The sequence below is a fragment of the Schistocerca nitens genome, chromosome 7, assembly GCF_023898315.1.
Source record: "Schistocerca nitens isolate TAMUIC-IGC-003100 chromosome 7, iqSchNite1.1, whole genome shotgun sequence".
Classification (NCBI taxonomy): Eukaryota; Metazoa; Arthropoda; class Insecta; order Orthoptera; family Acrididae; genus Schistocerca; species Schistocerca nitens.
Window position 1 is genome coordinate 231006318 of NC_064620.1, and position 18811 is coordinate 231025128.

The 18811-nt window shown below is 36.0% G+C and overlaps 1 protein-coding gene across 5 annotated transcripts in view; it reads right to left on the reverse strand.

Annotated features, from left to right (window-relative positions):
• LOC126194777 (STE20-related kinase adapter protein alpha) overlaps positions 1-18811 on the reverse strand; it is a 98947-nt gene that overhangs the window by 51367 nt on the left and 28769 nt on the right. For 3 of the 5 annotated variants that reach the window (XM_049933072.1, XM_049933070.1, XM_049933071.1), the window contains exons 6-7: positions 12745-13005; positions 8503-10422 (exon numbers count right to left, since the gene is read on the reverse strand). The exons of 1 other annotated variant lie outside the window; for it this stretch is intronic. In XM_049933072.1, coding sequence (XP_049789029.1) covers positions 10349-10422; positions 12745-13005 — 335 coding nt within the window. In that variant the 3' untranslated portion in view covers positions 8503-10348. Of the gene's footprint in view, positions 1-8502; positions 10423-12744; positions 13006-18811 lie in introns of those variants that run through there. One more of the 5 variants, XM_049933074.1, reaches the window with a different exon arrangement.

Consider the following 18811-nt stretch of genomic DNA (forward strand, 5'->3'; position numbering starts at 1 on the left):
TGGAGGGTAAAAATCGTAGAGGGAGACCAAGAGATGAATACACTAAGCAGATTCAGAAGGATGTAGGTTGCAGTAGGTACTGGGAGATGAAGAAGCTTGCACAGGATAGAGTAGCATGGAGAGCTGCATCAAACCAGTCTCAGGACTGAAGACCACAACAACAACATCTGTGATACTCTCTCCCCTATTTCATGATATTACAATACAAACTACCTTTTTTAATCTTTTATGATGTCCTCCACCAATCCTATCTCTTAAGGATCCCATGCTGCACAGCAGTACTTCAGAATAAGATGGACAAGCACAGTGTCGGCAGTATAATATTAGGACCCCTATGTGAAATACTAAACCAGTCATTTGAAGATGCTACAAAGCATGCAGCGGTAAAGCCGTTATAAAAGAAAGGCACAAGGGAAGATGGAGGCAACTACCAACCAGTAAGTCTTCTCCCCAAATTCCCAAAAGTATTTGAATTTTTTTTTTTTTTTTAAACCAGATCCAACATTTCATAACAAAACCTATCATCAAATTAAATCAGTTTGGCTTCCAGAAAGAGAAGAGTAACATGCAGTATCAACAACTTTGTTGAGAAATTTGTTTCTCTCTGGACAGATCCCAAAAAGCAACAGGAATTTTGTGAGATCTTACAAAGAGTTTTGACTGTGTAAATGACTCTATTGTTACATAAATTAGAAAGATATGACATACAAGGTGTGATTGGAAAGTTTTAAGAATGGATCTGCTACTACTTACTTGTTTGGCGGGCAGGTACAAGGAGAGTGGGGAGTGAGTCATTGCCTTGTCCTTGAATGCCCTCTGACAGGAAACTGCATTTCCTTTATTCAGTTTGTTGTGGCAGCTGGTTGAGTGTGGGTATGTTAGGGCTTGTTGCCAGATTCTGTCTGCGTGAAAATGGACACAAAAATGGAGCAACAAGCTTGTGTGAAATTTTGTTTTAAAACCAGGAAACCAGCTTCCGAGACTTACAAACTATTGAAAACAGCTTTTGAAGATAATTGTATGAACCAGTCAAATGTTTTTGTCTCGTTAGACAGATTTAAAAATGGCCACGAATCATTTGAAGATGAACCACGGTCCTGCCATCCTTCCACCTCAAAAACGAATGAAAATGTTGTGAAAGTTTGTGACTTAGTGCACTCTGATCGTAGATTTACAATTAGGGAGATGGCTGATGAACTACATTTAAGTTTCTATGCAGTTCAGTCAATTTTAACTGAAGATCTGAACATGTGTCGAGTGTCCGCAAAATTCATTCCAAAAGTGTGTCAAGATCTGATTAAGCAGACTAATAATGACCCAGATTTGTTAAATAGGGTAATTACAGGTGATGAATTGTGGGTATATGGATATGATCCTGAAACCAAAGTGCAGTCTTCGCAGTGGAAGACTCTAGGTTTAGCACAGCCAAAAAAAGCACGGCAAAGTCGGTTGAAGGTGAAGACAATGTTAGTGACTTTTTTTTCCCGATTCTTCTGGTATTGCATCATGAATTTACCCCTGGCGGACAGACAAGTGACCATGAATACTACAAATGCATCATTGCAAGTTTGTGCGAAAAGGTGCGGAGGAAAAGGCCTGCAGTGTGGAAAGACAGGAGTTGGGTGCTACACCATGACAATGCTCCGGCTCATTGTGCCTCCTCCATCATTGAATTTTTGACCAAATTCCTGTGCTTCCACAACTGTTATATTCCCCTGATTTGGCCCCTGTGGTCTTTGTTCCCTAAACTGAAATTTTCACTGAAAGGGAAGCAATTTGACTCAACTGAAGACATACTGGCAAATACAGGGAGTGTCCTTAACACACTTCAGGATAAAAAAAAAATTCCAGGAATGTTTCCAAAAGTGGAAACACCATTGGAGTCTGTGTGTTCAGTCAGAAGGAGACTATTTTGAAGGAGATGTATCACAGTAGCATATAAGTACCACCATTGTACAATTACAAGCCCATACTGAAAACTTTACAATCACACCTCATAGAAGGTAGTGATTTGAAATGGTTCAAATCATATTTAACTGATAAAAAGCAAGGACTCCTTAATATGGAATGGGTGGTAGCTGTTGAAGTGTAGTTTTTTGCTGGTGGTAGGTAGAGGTACTGGTGTAGCCATCTTCCAGGTGAAGATCAACATCATCCAGAACCTCTACACCTCCCCCATTCACTTCACCTGGTTCTCCTCTACCATTCCATACAGCCTAGACACTTGTGGCCATCACCTCTGTAGTGAAAAGCAGTCCCTCTACAAATATAAGGGTCTCACTGAGGTCTTCACAGAACAAAATTACCATCCGAACCTTGCACAGAAACAGATCTCCTGTGCCTTGTCTCGCCAGTCACTTACCATGTGGCCACAGAGGAGCACTCCTCTCATGACTCGGTACCACCCAGGACTGGACCAACTATCACATTCTCCACCAGGGTTTTAATGATCCATCATGTGATGAATTGAGGAATATCCTAACCATTATCCTTCCTGTCCCTCTCACTGTGGTAATTCTACAACCCACCAAACCTACACAATATCCTCATCCATCCTTACTCCACTGCTGCTCCCAAACCCTTGCTTCATGCGCCTGAAAAAGACCTACAAGCAGACCTGTAACATATGTCCTCCCACTACTAACTACTCCGGTCCTGTCAGAAGCACCACCTATCTCATCAAATGCAGGAATACCTATGAGAGCAGTTGTGTGATCTAAAAACTAAGCTGCAAACATTCTATGTGGACATGACAAACAACATGATGTCTGTCCAAATGAATGGCTACCAACAAACTGCCACCAAGAGAGAGAGCACAACCACCCCAGTTGCTGAGCATCCTGCCCAACACAATGATCTTCACTTCAATGACTGCTTCACAGCCTGCGCCATCTGGCTCCTTCCTACCAACACTACCTTTTCTCAATTGTACAGATGGGAACTCTCCCTGCATTATGTCATATGTTCCCATAAGCCCCTTCCCAACTACAACTTTTGTTAGACTCTGTCCTCCACTGGCCTACCTCCTTCTGTGTTTCCACTCCAGCACTACACAGCTTTCTATTCCGCCAACACACCAACTAGTCTTTCTTCTCCTCCTCCTCGCCTACATCTCTCCTTTTCTGCTACCCCTCCCCATCTCCTCTTTACTCCCACGATCCAGATTGCTCTTCCCATCAGGTGGAGCCAGCGTCAATGGCCAGAGACTGTGTGTGGTGGTCTATTTAGAAAAAAGATAAAGACCTTTTAGCTGAAAGCTGAACATGTATGGTGGTCTTTCTGTTCTGTCTGTCTGCTACTCAACATCTCCTCTAGATGGTGAGCAACAAACTATCCTTTTCATAATACTGTCATAATTCTGTCCCGGATTTTCCTTTGTTTCATTTTCAACATGTGTATGACAAGAAACAAAGGCAATTTCATGTTGCCATCTCATAGACTAAAACTACCACCAGACTCTTCAATACATGGGTATGAAAACTTTTAATAAATTAAAAGTGAGAAACTTTCACAGTATGGAATTACATTTACTGAAGATAAAATTACATACCACCGTAGGGCAAAAATATTATTCAATCACCAAAGTTTTAAATGATAAAGAATTTTTTGTAGAGTAATGAAATACATTTGTAATTTTTGTAAATTTAGATTAATTTTAGGTTTTTTGACACATTGGATGTATCTCGGTTACATTATTTATATTGACGAGTGTCCTGTACTTTAGATCCATGATTTACATATGTATGTAATGAGATAACAAAATTGTAAGGCCTTCTAGCAAAGTTGTTGCCTTTTATATGAGTTCTGCCAATTGAGCACACTTTTTGGGTTGACTTACCCAAAGAATTTTCTACAAGAGTGTTTCAATTTTAAGTCGTTCATTATTGTAATCTCCAGGTATTTAGATTAAATGAGAACCTTTAAATTTGTGTGATTTATCATGTAACCAAAACATAACAGAGCTTTTTAGTGCTCATGTGTAGGACTTCACATTTTTTATCATTTAGGAAAAATTGACATTTTATGCACCATACAGATGTCTTCTCTAAATCATTTTGCAGTTTGTTCTGGTCTTCCAATGACTTTACTAGGTGATACATGACAGCACTACCTGCAAACAGTCTCAGAAGGCTGTTCAGATTGTCTCCTAAATCATTTATATAAGTTACAAACGAAGAGAGTCTAACATTTCCTTTGGGAACGCCAAATATCACTTCTGTTTCACTCGGTGACTTCCCATCAATCACTATTTAGAACTTTCCCAAAGGAAATCACAAAACTATAGTCACACAACTGAGACGACATTCCATAGGCTTGCAATTTGGTTAGAAGCCACTTGTGAGGAACAGTGTCAAAAGCCTTCTAGAAATTGAGAGATATGGAATCAACGTGAAATCCTCTGTCAATAGCACTCCATTACTTTGTGTGACAACAGAGCCAGTTTTTCACAGATACAATATTTTCTGAATCAGCACCAATTATGTGTCAATATAATATCGTCAAGGTATTTTATAATGTCTGAACATAGTATATTATAGAAAAAGCTACTGCAACTCAATGTCAAAGATGTGGGTCTATAATTCAGCAAATTGCTTCTAATTTCCTTTCTTGTGTATTGGAGCGTCCAATGCCACTTTCCAGTCCATAGCTTCTGATCTTTGATTGAGCAAATGGTTGTATACGATTGCTAAAATGGAACATTTCATCAGCATACTCTGAAGCAACCTAACTGATATACAGCCTGTAGTGGAAGACTTGCCTTTATTAAGTGACTCGAGTTCCTTTGCTACGCCAAAAGTACCTTCTAATTAACCCTGTTGGCAGCTGTTCTCAATTTGAATTCTGGAATGTGGACGTTCTTTAGTGAATGAATGTCTGATAGTAACTCCACTTTAAGGCGCTGTCATAGTTAAAATTATCACTGCTATTGCCCAGTGAAAGTACTGATTGTATCTTGCTGCTGGTGTACTTTTACATACAATCAGAACCTCGCTGGATTTTTTGCCAGATGTTGAGCCAGCATTTCACTGAGTATGTTATTATTGCACACTAAGTTTTGAGCTTCAACAAAACATATTTTGTCCAATGGGACCAGTTGGGCTTGGATTACATAATCAGTAGCTATGCTATCACAGGCACACAACTATTCAACTTATGTGATTTTACAAATGTCTCCACCTGGAAGTGTAAGTACAGTGTTGTATTAACTTTCTTTTTTAGAAAAGGAGCAAGTGGCATTAAATCTGTAGAAATACCACCAGCAACACCCAAGTGAAGACAGTTGGCGAATTATATTTTATATTTCAATGTGCTAATGATAATGATTTCTCAGTATACTTACACAAATTTTTCTGTCTTCGTTTAAAGTGGAGTTAAAGGGAATCTTGACAATATGGCACCTTTTTTTTTTTTTTTTTTTTTTTTTTTTTTTTTTTTTTTTTTACTTGACAGAGATTTTTGCAGTGCCGTGATTGTGCTGTATTACATGAGGTCCACCAATCACAAGACTCACTGTCTATAGTCTCCCTATACCAATATGTAACAATAATATTTTTAGCAAGTGAAGTGGTACACACAAAAACCAAACTCATGTGACTATAAAATGTACAAAGACAGTGTTTTATGTGAACAATACAATAATAATAGTTTAAAAAACAAACACAATAATGATGTATTTGAGAAATAAACAATATCATTGTACTGATAAGTGTTCATCTGCAACCTTCAACCGACTTCTATACATAAAGGTTCTCTCTCTCTCTCTCTCTCTCTCTCTCTCTCGTTGTCTTCCAGAGAGTTATTACGTATAATGCTTGTCCAGGTCTGTAATCTAATGTAATGTAATTTACTGAGCTAATGCCAATAGATAATATCTTAAAGTGTGATTTGAGTTATTTGTGGAAGTGTTAAACATATGTCAAATAATCCCAGTTTTTAGAATTATAGCACTGTCTACAGCAGACAGAAAAGAACATCACTGCAGTCTGACACCATTACACGGCCCATTTAAAATTTACATTATTGTTTTTACAGCGCAGATTGTTTTATAATAATTTTTCAAGTAGCAAAGCTGGAGACCTGGATCAAGGCAGTTTAGTGACAAATTTGCCAGTCATTTTAAGGTATTGTGTGGAATTATGCCCTGGCCTGTACTGTGTACAATGAAGAACGACTTTCATAACACACAGTGAACATTATATTTGACCTAGCATGTTGAAAAGCAAAGTGTTGACTACAAGCATATATTTATCAAAGTGCATTTGGTTGTGTTTTAATGTGTTCGTTTTATCATATATGTTTGTATAGTACTGCTAGATTGTTTTCACTTTAACAACTGTACTAATATTACAACACACATAGACAAATTCACTAAAATAATAATAGCAATATTTAATTAACATAATAATAACAAACTGAAATATTAAGACTTTTCAAGGAATACATAAAATATAATTTAATCATAGTATGGGCACATTAACTGTCTAAGGTCTCTGTGCACCTTATGCGAAAAAAAGTATTATTTTCACCGTATTTAAACTTTGTAACTCATACCAAGAAAATGTTCACCGTTTGTCTAACGGTCATGTCATACAGTTTATTGCATGGTGCATTAATACTGACTACTGGGGATTAGTTATCAACTGTGGTATGAGAAGTTTCTATAAGAAAGTATTATAAGATTGTGTTTTTATTTAGTAAATTTTCGTTACTTGCAAAAACAAGTTGGACATAATAAATTTGCAATTTAATCTGCAATACAAAGTTTCAGAGAAAAAAATCAAAGATGATATATTAGTAGTTTACTGCAAAAGAATTCTTCCGGGTTGTATGGCCGTGGTCCATGGAACTCTTCTATCCCTGATGTTTCGTCCAAAGCTAAGTTGGACATCTTTGGAGGTGCTCCTGGTTGTGCTGAGTCTTGCCGACTGTCGGCAAGACTCAGCACAACCAGGAGCACCTCCGAAGACATAGCTTTGGACGAAACGTCAGGGATAGAAGAGTTCCATGGACCACGGCCATACAACCTGGAATAATTCCCGCAGCTGGAACATCCAGTTGTGAAAGCCTTCATTGTATGATTACTGCAAAAGAAACAGTGTTTGATGAAAGAACTACGAACTAATTAAAAAGTAAAATTAGTCTGAAAAATCTTCTGCTTTGTAACATTTAAATGATATTGGAAAAAAGAACAAAATGGAAGAAAAAATGTCTAGTAAAAAAACAATATACAAATTGTACAAGACAATATTATAAGTTATCCTGTCTTCTATGTTTCATACCTACCTAGTTCAAGGTGTCTACAGTCATAAAATCTTTGGATGTTGGTTACTGCAAATTAATATAAAGAAACAATTGTAAGTTTGATTTGAAGGAAGACAAACTTCAAGATTATTTGGCAACCAGCAGCACAGGCTTACAAAAAATACCAATAGAGCTGTAGATTGAAGTACTAATCTGAGAAAGAGGTTAAGAAACCTGACATCTAAGCAGAAGACTGAAGAGATACAGCAAATCTATGATTTTAGTCTATGCATCTCTAACAGCTTCATTGGTTCAGAGACTTCAGACAAAAGTATACAACTGAGTGAGATTAAATAATTTTGCCAAGGACAACACAACCTGTTCAAAGCTTCTGGTTTGGTCAAGGACACATCTGTAGATCTCATACATGACAATGCCACACAGCTGCCAGTAAATTGCTTCAGTAGACTAAATAAATACATTACTATACCAGTAAATCATTTAAAATACCTTATACAGTATTTATACTTTTAAAAATTTGCAAATTCTTATCTTAAATAATTAGCAGAAAGCAAGCTTGCTTATCCTATTATTTTAAGCATCTACAGTTCCTGTCTTTCCACGTGCTTAACAAATGTGAATGTCATAACAGTTTAATTATAATACTAACCATGTACTTTATGAATGCTTCCTTTCCATGAACATGGATGTTTGAATGCCAACAGGTATTTGGAAATCAAAAACTCTAATACTTGGACAAGTTAATTTATTTTTGCCCATAACTTCTTAATTATTAAATGACGTCAGTATAAATGTACAAGAAACCTCCAGAAGGGCTTTCTCAAAACTGTGTTTTATGTTCTGTGTTTCACTGGAGAAGAGAGTATCACAGAAAGGGTTATACCTGAGGTACGTTTACTATCATGTGATAAATCAACCACAGTCTGGTTGAATGAGGCCTGTCTGGCATATATTTTTGAGTTATTAAATAACAATGGAAAATGTAAATCTGTGACCGGAGGATGTTCTGTATCTGGGTTCTGCAGAATGTAAATTCACTTACTTAAGCACATGGTTAAATTGAAAAATATAAGATACCAAACATATATTGTTTATGCGGATGCCTTGTACCTGTAGCGTAAGCTACGCTCTTCTGAGGAGGAGAGGGAAAGAATAACAATGCAAACATTTTGGAAAAGCAGGATTAGTGGCAGCAAAGGAAAACACCAGAATGTGAATAAGTGAATAGCAAAAATTAAATCCCTGCCTTCACTGTGCTTTATTCATCTTTCACATTAGTTTTTTTAATGATTGCACAAATGTACAATGTTTGCACCTAGGAGAACTCTTTTGATGATCACAGTAGCTTACAAAAAATTATACCATGTCTTGCAATAGTGAAAAATGAAGGATATTTATAAATACATAAAAATATATGCAATTTTTTTCACTATCTGCGAAACTTTGAACAAAGAAACTAGCATCATAGGAAGGGTGATATTTTAATAAAGGCATTTGTAAAATTGGTCAGTTCATGTTACTATTTTATGCTGCTTGTAACAGAATCCATCACATAGTTCTCATACCTATTAAAAGCAGCAGCCTCAAAATGTGAAATAACAATCAATCCAATTTTTATCATTGATGCCCACAACTTATTAATTAGTAAAATATGTGATGGCATCCGTACTAATTTGTGAGGTAACACACTTCAAGATGTGTTACATCAGATATGAAGTTTTAATACTGAGATATGCCTGTTTAAAAGCAGGTCATATGTCATTACTATTGTAGATAAATTTGTGCCACTTATTTTGCAGTTCAGTACTGGCAGATTAAAGCAAAGGCAAATATACACAGATTATGTTCCTTAGTCTTGATTACTCACGTCTTTGTAATTTAATCAGATGGGCAGAAAAATTGATATTATACATGGGACATACAATAAGAATTTTATTAAAGACACACAATGCATCTCTCTCTCTCTCTAATAAATCCTTGAACACAGGACTTGCACTGAATAAATGCTTTTTACAAGCAATAATTAAATGTATTGATCTCTCTCTCTCTCTCTCTCTCTCTCTCTCTCTCTCTCTCACACACACACACACACACACACACACACTCAACATACTTTCAAGTGGAACAATTTTTATTCTACCCTTTTTCATTGATAGGAAGTATTAAGCTTGTTCAAAAACAAGTGTACAAAGTCATACTCTGATTTCCCTCCATTCACAAATTTAAGAAACTTAGCACCTTTAAATTCTGAAAGTGAACAGCTGAAATAATATCAATAAGAATATAGAATCTACATATAAGGATAAATCTCTTTCACAATAATGAGTACACAGCTTAAATTATTTTAAAGCTACTAATTAAAAGAATTTTGTACAACCCACAGATACTGAATAACACCACCCCACACAGCCATCCACATATCTATCACAAAAGTTTCTGCACATCTGATTACATGCATTTACATGAATCACTTTTTAGAATACCAATACAATGGGTTTTGTTCCCTGCCGTTAAAATTTGCACATTCTGTGAAATATGAGATCTTCAACATTACAAACCTTTTATTTGCTGTGGATCATAACCCATTTATATACACTGTTTCATTTAAAATATTTTATTTAGAACATTTGTACTGGCTCTTTATGTAGTGACTTGCTGTTTAGATAAAAGGTTTCAATTACAGTGATTTACAAAAATAGCAATAAGATATACCTCCATTACAATTAATAAAACTTTGGTATCAGAGGCTAAAACAAAGCAACAGACAGCCATGTGCTGACACTGCATGTGAAACCTTCAGTCTTCACAAACAACAGGAATTACTTTAAATTAATATTAATTCTGTATTTGTAATCACATAAACATTTACAACAAACTGGCAAATAATCCCTTCACAGAAGAGAGTATAATATGTTAGAAACATTAACATACACCACATCAACAAATAAGTTAGTGTTTTTGAAACAATGGCACTACTTGGCATCCAGAGTGGCCACTGTTCCTTTGCAAAACAGCAATGTGTCTGTCAGACTTTCATAGTGTTTTACACTCAACCACACCAGCTCCCAAAGCATGTCACACACACTTAAAAATTCCATTTTAAAGGTGCTATCTCTAAATCTGATAGTGATTCAGAAACAAACAGCAATTCTGGATCACCTGGAAAAAAATGGACTGTTTCAGTACCTGAAAACATTGAAGCAAAAGGAAAGGTAGGTTTCTCAATGAATACTGGTCTAGTCTGATTTTTTCCAAAGACTTTTGCTACTTCATACATAAACAAATTCTTTTGAATGAGTTTCAAATGTTGAAATAATTTAATCTACTCTAGTTTAGTTAGGACTAACAAAACTATTCAGTGAAATGTGGAGCAAAAGCCTACAGTTTCATGATTATCAACAGTTAACTCCAAGATGTGGAACCCAATTTCAAAAGTAAAATTATTAAAAAACAGCTATCATTCATGCTTAAAATCCTACAAAAAAGTACATTAACTAGTTCAGTAGAGCTTCTGCTGGTAGACTAATTCAATACAAAACAGAAAATTTGAGATACAATTACACCAAATTCTTTGCTACCAGTAACGAATTTCTACTTTGTCCAATTTTTTATACTGCCAATAGCAGAAAAAACTATGACTCTGATCAATGTAACTACAGATACAATCCACTACAACAATGAAAATTAAATGCTAAAGTTTTAGAAACAGCTGAAATGAGGGCTCAAATATATGAATAAATGATGTGACGTATAAAGCATGAACTGTGAATAGACATGTCTCTCACGGGTCTTTTATTAACATACACCAACCAATTGAGACAAAACATTGCTTTAATATATTGGTTAGAACAATGAGGTTCTGACATCTGACGTACTGAAAAAATAAATCAGGGATGATAAAAAGTGATATTATGGAGAAAGAAATACAAAATGATGGAGGTACAGTGTACATGCTTAGATGCTAATCTATACTGCAAATGCCATGTAGAAATATGAAGGGAGGGATGGAGAACGGGGTGTGTGTATGATGAAAGGATGTGAGGAGGTTGTGAGGATGATGGCATGTGTGGAATCATGAGAGGGAGGAGATCAATTAAGTGTGAGAGATTCAAGTGAGCAAATGGGGGTTGAAGTAAACGAATGGGGGAGAGAGCATCAAGTGAGGGAGGGGATCAGTGGTGATTAGCAGCTGAAAAATAGTAAGTGGAGTCAGTAGAGACCTAACCAAGAGGGAAGTGGGATTGTCAGAAAGACTGTGGTTAGAAAATGTTTGGCCTTTGCTGAATACACAATGCTCAGTGCAAGCTTAAGTCAGATGGATGAGGAAAAGTTTTCATTCCAATTACCAATGTTTTCTTTTACATTCATTCCATACTACTTGTCACCTTTATCACCGACTTTAATATCCATTCTCATCTGCATACTGTTCTCTATTGCCTATTTTTAAGTGATAACACATTTCTCTTAAGTGTTTAAATTTCCATTCCACAATTTGAACATTTTACACCCTATGCTCATCACTATCACACAGGCACCTTATCACCAAATATATTTTTGTAAAGAGCGCTGAAATATAATGTATCAGTACCAGCTTACACTTCTTCATTACTTGTTCTACCTCACTACAAACTGCTGACTACTTTCACGGTTTTGGTCTTTCATTTCTGCATAATTGCCTTTATTCCTACTTCATATAAATTATGTGTATTAAAGAATTTAATTAATACATCTTGTATTGGCTTTACCATCATTGTGTGTCTACAAATTCAATTCTCCATGTTGTTTTCAAGCTTGTTTTTACTGTAATTAATAATTGCCTTAATTTTACAAATTAGTCTTCTGGAGACACAAGTGAAATTTGCGTAACTGCCTTGAGTGCGAAGTCTATCTGTTGTGTAGTTTGTAGCAGTTGCTACTCATTCATTCAGTGATTGTGTATATTCACTAGTAATGCAAAAAAGGAACAACATATTCCTTTCACATTTTTATCTATCTGTTCTCAGCTAAATTCAATGTGAAGTCTGAAACATATCACTGAATTATAGCTGTATTTATTCACTCCCAAATATGAAAGATTTATCAGCAAAAATTGGGAGTTACATCAGTGCCATTTGTGCACTTGAGGTATTATATAGGAACTTACAGTACAACAGCACTAACATAATCTATTTTCAAAAGCCATGGAGTGAAATTACTCTAAAACCATTTTCACAAAGAAATAAGTAGTTGCTATTACAAGAAATTTAAGCAATGGATGTGAGATATTACAAGTCTCACAGAAACAAAACAAAATGTGATAAAGTGCTATCTTCATTTCCATTATAAGTTGTGTAGCTTTTACCATGTCCTTATACGGTTTATCTTTTACTGCTAACAATGATCCTTCCTTTTGTGAAACACAATCTCGTAAAAATTATCTTTTCATCACCATAAAGCAACAGCAATTTCCAATTCGTGAGACATGTTGCGGTGACTGCTCACCATAGCTTGCTGTCCTATTGTCAGTGAGAGGCAGCACAGGCCGCAGAAGATCAGGTAAGTGCTGGGAAGCCCGCCGACACTGCTTGAAAAATTGATGCTGTAACAACTGAGCAGCCGTTGGACGTGCTGATGGTTCTCGCAACAGGCACAACTGTGTCAAGTCATGGAATGCCTCAGAAAGTGTACGTTCCAGCATTGCACGTCTCTGTTCGTAACGGGCACTTGCCACTGTGTCACCGTATCCAATATGTTCTACTGAAACTTCAAAGAACAAATAAGATACATTGCATTTAAAAGTTGTGCCTTCTCATAATAGTATACAAAAATGAAGAACAGCACCCAAATTTAGAATTATAATACATAATAATGCAAAATAGAGAACTGGAAATGTACAAGACTAGAAAATATAGAGCAGAACTCACCTCGTGTGTGAAGCTGAGAGTAATGAATAAAACCTAATGGGCAAACTGAATCAACTGTGAGGCTGCAAATTCAATATTCCCTTTGGAACATTTGAACACTGACAGGACAGACTTGTATAGTCAAAGCAAAATATTTCAGTATATAACAGAGATGTAAGGATGTGAACAGAAAGTATGACAAGGAAAAAATGGTATCTGATTATGTTATAAAGAAAGAGTATGAAAGAAAATGTAATTCAAAGCAACAAGGCAGTTGAGTCAGGGAGAGAACGACACAGATAACCAATGTCTGCAGAGAGAGAAACTGCTGACAAGTTAAGCAGTTTATTCTTTTGTGTCTGCCAAAGTCATTGCTAAGACAGCCAACCATGCAAAGCTTTGTATCTCCATGTTAGTTTTAATTTTTCTAATGGTATAATTCAAATACATGTTTATTTGGTCGGCACAAATATGTTCATAATGCTATAATAGGTGACCTTACAACGGTATTAAAGAATATTCTATATATTTTTGAGAGTAGAGAGAAAAAGAGGCAGACAGTAAACAACGTTAATGTTACTCAGTGTCATTCATAAAACTGGCAACACAGTGAGCACACTCAGCCAGAGGAAGACTGTCACTTGCTCGGTCCCACAGATTCAGTCACTGAAATATTGGTCACAAAGTTTAATGTAAGCAGACAATACTGTACTTTGTGTGAGAGGCTAATCTTCTGGAGATAAGTTTAAGAGCACACATCTTTCATCCGTGAACATACAATGCAAAGTGAACACCATACAATCAAAGTTATTACATTACAAATGAAAATGAAGTGAGCACTATGAAGTTCTTAATTTGTAATCTGTAGTGATTCACACAGTATGAAAGAGATTCATGGAGACAAAGCATCAACAAGTTACAGCATGACTGCCAAAGAAGTTTCTAACATGGAAACAAAACTGTGAAGCACTTTTCTGCAAGAAGTAGTTGTTTCAGAGATTTTATTAGCTGGAGTTTGAAAACTCAATGACTCATAGTTATTAAAGATCAATTGAAAAGGCATGAAATATTCTACAACAATTTGTAGAAAGTCCAATGATGTGCCCGAAACGTACGCTGCAGCACAATCAGAATACAGTACAACAAATTCTCAAATAGACTTCTACAGGTATAAACAGATTAATTATGGTGTGTATATATTTTGAGACTAAGATGTGACACTAGTCCCACTTTGGGGGGGAGGGGGGGGACAAGTACAGAAAGAACTACCTTCATATCCCCCTACAAAATTCAGGAAGAGAGAGAAAAATCTCTTAAGCTGTCAGGAACAAGTTGGAAAAAATTGTTAAAAAGTCCAATGTTTTGTGAAATGATTTATCAAAATAAGAAATAAAATACACTACAGAAACATTTGATGTGTCTCTGAATGATTCTAGAAATCATGCCAAGTGAATAAGGCACATTAAATATTTTTTCTAATCTATTTTATTTCTTACTATTTACCAAATCATTTCACATAACATTTGGACTCTTAATTTTCATTTGCTTTTTAAATGTTCAAGTTTTGTTCAGAAAGCATGAAACAATGTATCTAAATATTGATCAATATGCTATTATTGTTACAGTATTAGATCACAAGAAAACACAGAAGTTTCAGTTTATGCTGTAATCTGATACTTATTTTTTCAAAATGAAAGACAGAAGGAAAGAATTCCGGAATTTCTACACCCATGTAGCTTTTTATACACGACGAACTTTTCGGCACCTCAATTATGTAGCTGGAAGCAGCTGTTCGTGAAATATTTCAATTTCCCTCAAATCACTAATTCAGTGTTTCTTAATTACACTGATCACTTTCAAGCAATCAATTTTTTTATTTTATTTATTATTATTATTATTATTATTTTATTTTTTTATTTTTTTTGCAATAATAGGCCTCTCGCTGGTCAATTTTGTATCCTATTCGTCATTTGTACATTTCCCTTCTTCATTTGGCTATGAAAATTTGAACAAAAATCAAATGTGCAATCTTTTTGGCCCTTGCTCAATCATTTGACCAAAAGCCAGTCATCTTAAATTAACTGTATAGAACTCACAACATTTAAACTGATAAGATCAATTCAGCTTCGAATAGCTATGTTCATCCATTTATACAGATTTACCAAGATCGGAGTCGAGCAACATGTGTCAGACTACAGTAAAGAATGCAAAAAATACTATTATAGAAAGAATTACCCCAGGTGGAAATAACAGAACATTAGGGACAAGAATGGGTGTTTTGGACTAATCAGGATGTTGTATCAGGCTACCAAGTTAAATTAGTATTACATATTTTATTTTCACTTCCTGTTGCCTTTATCCTTTTTATCTTCATCACATTTGGTTTCAATCAGCCAATACACTAGCATTACCACTGTGCACTATCTTCTGCAGAAAACATTTCATTCTGCCCTATCACCTGATCACTAAATGCTCCCATTTATTTATGTGGCTAACATGACAAGGACAAATTATTCTCACTTAATGTGAGAAGTTCCAAGCAAATGAAGTTCCTTTAATATTATGGTAACACTCATTCACAATAAATGTAATTCCACCTACAATTCTAGGTCTTTTACAAGTGCTCTCTGCAATGGCATACACTCCTGTGACCTACAGGGACACTTGATAAAATTTTATTCCATGCTGTAGATGGTTACCACTTTGGCAGTAACAGCACAGTCTTTATTGTGCAAGAACTAGCAAACACATTTCTGGTCTTTCCTTGTCAGGGAAACAGAGTATGATGCAATAGTTGGAGAATAAGATATACCTACATGTGTAACAGCAATCAGAATTATTCCCACAAAAGCAGACAACTGAGTTTCTGATTGTTGTTTTTCATTATTTATATTGAGGCACACAAAGCATTGTCATTAGCGTCCATAAACAAATAACCAAAGTCACAAACTAAAATACTAGTACCAAAGTAGAAGAAAATTATGACAACATCCTATACAACACTCTCAGGTTGTTGATCTGCTAGATTGTTTCTCTGAATTAATATGTACGCTGGTAAACAGGTGAATGAATTGAGTCTTGTGTCATCTGGACATTAGTGTCCGCTGGGCATACACACTAGACAGTTTTCAAGCCCATTCAGATAACACTTATTCCAGTGACCTCAATATAACATCTATTTATTAATTTTTATTCATCCAAGGAACATCTCACAAGGATATAGGAACGCTAATACAATAAAAATAAGTCACAACCTATTGTGAATGAACATGCTGAATCCTTCTGGTAACCAGGTATTGAGAACACAATCAAAGAAAACCACACAGTAGCCATGACTGCCCATTTGAAGTGCATCCACATCGATTGAATGCATGACCTTGGACAAAGTCTTTCTTTTATTCCAGTAAATCTAAACTAATTTTGGGCATGATATCCCAATCACTTCAACAGTGCACAAGAATGGTCACACTCATGTACTACATGCAGTCTCCATTATAGATGAGCTACACCTTCCTAAAATTCTCTCAATAAACCAGACAATTTATCTCCCCCATTACCGAGCTTATATGCTCATTCCATTTCATATCACTTTGCAATGTAACGCCTAGATATTAAATCAATGTGACTTTCAAGAAATACACCACTAATACTATATTCATACATTATAGGCTTTTTTCTGACTCACCTGCATTATTTACTTATTTATCGTATGGTTTTCTAACACTTAAGAGTGTAGAGCATAATATAGAGTATTTATGTAATCTGTCAACCTGGGAGTTACCAACAGAAAGTCTACTGGTCTAACACCTTATGATCTTGTGTGACATTCTTCTGTGGTGTGATGGCCTGTGGTTCTCCATAATCACAAAGTGGTGATGGATGCTAACCCCCTTTGTGTAAAAAATTAGCACATCTGCCCTGTCGGGTTCTAATTCCGTTTGGCACTGACCACGTTTGGCATGGAAAGTCCAATCCTAGTGGTTTTCAGGTGACAGCATATTATTATTTTGTTGTTCAGTACATTCTTGAGTCTATGCATTAAGTGAGATTGAACTCGCCTTCCACAGCAACCCTTGTGTTTACTGTGGATGGTCATCTAGAGCAGAGTCTGTTGTGATTTGCATCATCAGTATCTTGATGGATTGGTAGATTTTTATTATACATGATCTTTTTGTATCCATTCATGACTGCATTTATGCATCACAGTTGAGGAGGTGGAATGTGTCTTAGCCATTCTGGAGGTGTTGATCTGATAACAACCGCAATCATTCTCAGTGTTATTTAGTTGCACATCTATATTTTGTTGGTATGGGCCATTTAGCCAAACTAGCAAAAACCTGAGCAAACCTATGGAGGATTAGATAGCTAACTTCAGTGAGAAACAGGGTCGAGGCATATGAGAGTGGGGGAAATGGTCTTCCGAAGAATAGGGGTTAGGCTATGGGCTAATAACCAATGCCTGGAAAAAGTCTTATTGCGAAATATCAGGGAAATACAGCCAGATGGATGTTATGCTGAAGACATGGCAAACTAACATGGAATACGAGAATTTGATCATGGAACACACTGACATTATACAAAAATGTAGCCATTGGAAGTCTGAATGGAACAGCAAAAACATACAAAATGGCTACCACGGCCTTGCAAAAGGTAAGATGGACTGGACAAAGTGCGTTCCAGAAACACCAGTGTACTATGTACTATAGCAGCCACAATAGTGAAGACAAATTTGGTGTGGTATTTATAACCAAAGCACTGAACAACTAGTAATAGGATTTAAAGTAATAAGTCCAAGGGTACAAATAAAACAGAAAAACTGCAGGCCCTTAAATGCACATGCCCCTGCTGAGGGGAAGACGAGGATACTTTCTGTCAGGGAATGGAGCAAGCTTATTGACAGTGTTAAAAAAATGATATAAAATTGTGATAGATATGTACAGTAAGGTATGGCAAGAATGGATCTTCTCCCCTACCACTGGTAAATACAGCCTCCATAAAGAGAGTAATAACAATGCACTCCACCTGATAAATTCCGAAGCACCACTTAACACGACATTCTCTAGCTCATGTTTTGAGCATAAGAACATACAAAAGTGACTTTGGTGTCACCAGGCAACAATACTGGGAACCAAATTCATCATCTATACAAATAAAAATAAAATGATGTTTGTTGGCAAGAGCATCAATTGAGCACGGCTGAACCCACATGGCTAATTTTCTTTTAAGAATCTTCGTAGCGGTTCAAATAACCTTTTTCGGGAAAGAAAAGTTGTCCATAAAATTGGAAAACGTGTGTGTGTGTGTGTGTGTGTGTGTGTGTGTGTGTGTGTGTGTGTGTGTGTGGTCAATTGTAATAATGGAAAGTCAGATAATTAGGTCAAACTTCAAAGTCGAGAAAAGAAGAAAATAAATTGTTTGTCTGACATGAAATTCTGAGTTAATTCAATTGAGACTTAAATTTTGGAAAAAAACTGCATGGTTACAAGTCAATCACATTCCATGCACATCACACATTTCCAGCATTTCAGTACTGTAATGTAAATAGAAACCATCTAGCATGTAATATTCCCCATTGGTGTACTTCTGAATGTACTCTTTCTCAAATTGAATATCCATGGCCACAATACTATTAGATACAATGGCCACTCAAAATTACATTTTTCTCA